The following is a 1,086-nucleotide window of genomic DNA, read 5'->3' as shown; positions in this document are numbered from 1 at the left end:
TCGTTTAATAAGAAATAGAAAAATTTTGAACAAAGCAAACTGTTGGTGAGAGAAAGGCTATTAAAGTTGTCTTTAGCAATATAATTTAATGACATAATATTTGTATGTTTATATGCTGTATAATTTATATACTATAAAAAAGAGTCATTTGGTATACTTTGCATATTGTAAATCCATAATAATTTTAGATTGATATTTTCTAATAAAAGCGTAAACGTTAGATTCATTTTTAAAAATTATACACTAAAATGAGAATAAAATTCGATATACAACAGCTATCGTAATCTAAACTACAACAATCAGAAAATGAGGAGAGATGGGCAGACGCCTTCGGTGAGTTATGATGATGACACCTGAAGTTCCACCTCCTGGTAGCTATTGCAATCTACCTGTTAAAGAACTGGGGTAGAGGGAGAAAAAGAAGATTGGACGGATGGAAAATAATGAGAAGAAAACTGAGATAAATAGAAGATTTAAGGGAAGGAGGTAGTGAAGTGAATGAGCTTGGAATAAACGGAAATGGTAAAGCAGATGGTTGGTAAGATATAAATTGATTTATGGAGTGACAAAAGATCAAATGAAAGACGAAAACGCAGACAATACACAACGCAACGCGACGCCCTCAGCGCAGTCGGAGTCTGGGTCGCGGTGCGGGGTAGATGTCTGCCTCATGGGGTTCGGGCACCTTGATGGAGATCCTGGGCCTCTGGTCATCGCCTCGCGTGATTTCCACGCTCTTGGCCCTGTGGGCGGGCGTGGGCGTGAGATGGCGTACGATCTCAGGGGCGGCGGTGGGAGCGTAGGCGGGGATGGAATGCGAGGACTGGGAGAGGTAGTAGGTCCTCGGGGGAGGCGGCAGGACGTTGTGGGGTGGGTGGGTCCTGGCCTCGTCTCCCTCAGGATGGGGCGGCGAGAAGGGAAGAAGCAGCGGGACGGCGTGCGCCTGCCCGAGAGCGTGGATGTACGCCCTGGAATCCGGGTCAGGGTTGTAAAGCGTGGTGTGGGCGCCAACCTCTCGACCCGTAGGGTCGTACTCGTAGAGGTTCGCTGGCGGGGGAGCAGCGGCTGTTGTGAGAGGAGGATGAC

The 1,086-nt window shown here is 46.9% G+C and overlaps 1 protein-coding gene across 1 annotated transcript in view; it reads right to left on the bottom strand.

Moving 5' to 3' along the window:
- Nucleotides 1-622: 622 nt before the first annotated feature.
- Nucleotides 623-1,086, bottom strand: part of LOC119586644 (mucin-2-like) — a 1,554-nt gene continuing 1,090 nt past the window's right edge. The window contains exon 4 of the mRNA XM_037935385.1: nt 623-1,065. Within this exon, the coding sequence (XP_037791313.1) occupies nt 623-1,065 (443 nt within the window). The remainder of the gene's footprint in view (nt 1,066-1,086) is intronic.

Source organism: Penaeus monodon, chromosome 21 (genome assembly GCF_015228065.2).
Source record: "Penaeus monodon isolate SGIC_2016 chromosome 21, NSTDA_Pmon_1, whole genome shotgun sequence".
Lineage (NCBI taxonomy): Eukaryota > Metazoa > Arthropoda > Malacostraca > Decapoda > Penaeidae > Penaeus > Penaeus monodon.
This window is presented reverse-complemented; position numbering and strand designations above follow the sequence as displayed.